The 475-nt window shown below is 71.2% G+C and overlaps 1 protein-coding gene across 1 annotated transcript in view; it reads left to right on the top strand.

Annotated features, from left to right (window-relative positions):
- Positions 1 to 475, top strand: part of Lars2 (leucyl-tRNA synthetase 2, mitochondrial) — a gene marked incomplete in the record, with an annotated part of 104,831 nt that overhangs the window by 96,958 nt on the left and 7,398 nt on the right. The window contains 1 exon segment of the mRNA XM_013513567.1: positions 74 to 256. Within this exon segment, the coding sequence (XP_013369021.1) occupies positions 74 to 256 (183 nt within the window).

Below are 475 nucleotides of genomic sequence, written 5' to 3'. Positions count from 1 at the left end.
CCAGATTTTCAGATCGGCTCTCCCTGGAGACCCTCAGTCCCACACCGTGTCTGCCCGTCCTCTTGGCCTCCAGGTTCCGTTCCTGTTCACGCAGAGACCAGGGAGCCGCTGGTGGTGACGTGGGAGAAGATGAGCAAGTCCAAGCACAACGGCCTGGACCCCGAGGAGGTGGTGGCGCAGTACGGGGTGGACACGACCCGGCTCTACCTGCTGTTCGCTGCGCCCCCCGAGAAGGACATCCTGTGGGACGTGAAGAGTGAGTCCCCCGCCCCCGTGCCCACCCCGGGCCCCGGTCCCCGCGGCGGCCGGCAGAGTGATCGCGGTCCGGGCTCTGGGGACGCAGGCCGGTGCGGGCGGGCGCGGTGCTGACAGACCGGCCCTGCGCCGCTCCCTCGCGGCGGTCCGAGCGGCCGCGCCTCCGGCTCGAACCGAAAGGTGTCCCCCGAGAACAGCGCCGCCCTCCTCCCCGCCTCGC

This window comes from Chinchilla lanigera, unplaced genomic scaffold (assembly GCF_000276665.1).
Source record: "Chinchilla lanigera isolate Chin_1 unplaced genomic scaffold, ChiLan1.0 scaffold00019, whole genome shotgun sequence".
NCBI classification, from domain to species: Eukaryota; Metazoa; Chordata; class Mammalia; order Rodentia; family Chinchillidae; genus Chinchilla; species Chinchilla lanigera.
The sequence above is the reverse complement of the archived record's forward strand: the minus strand, read 5'-3'. Positions and strand labels throughout refer to the sequence as shown.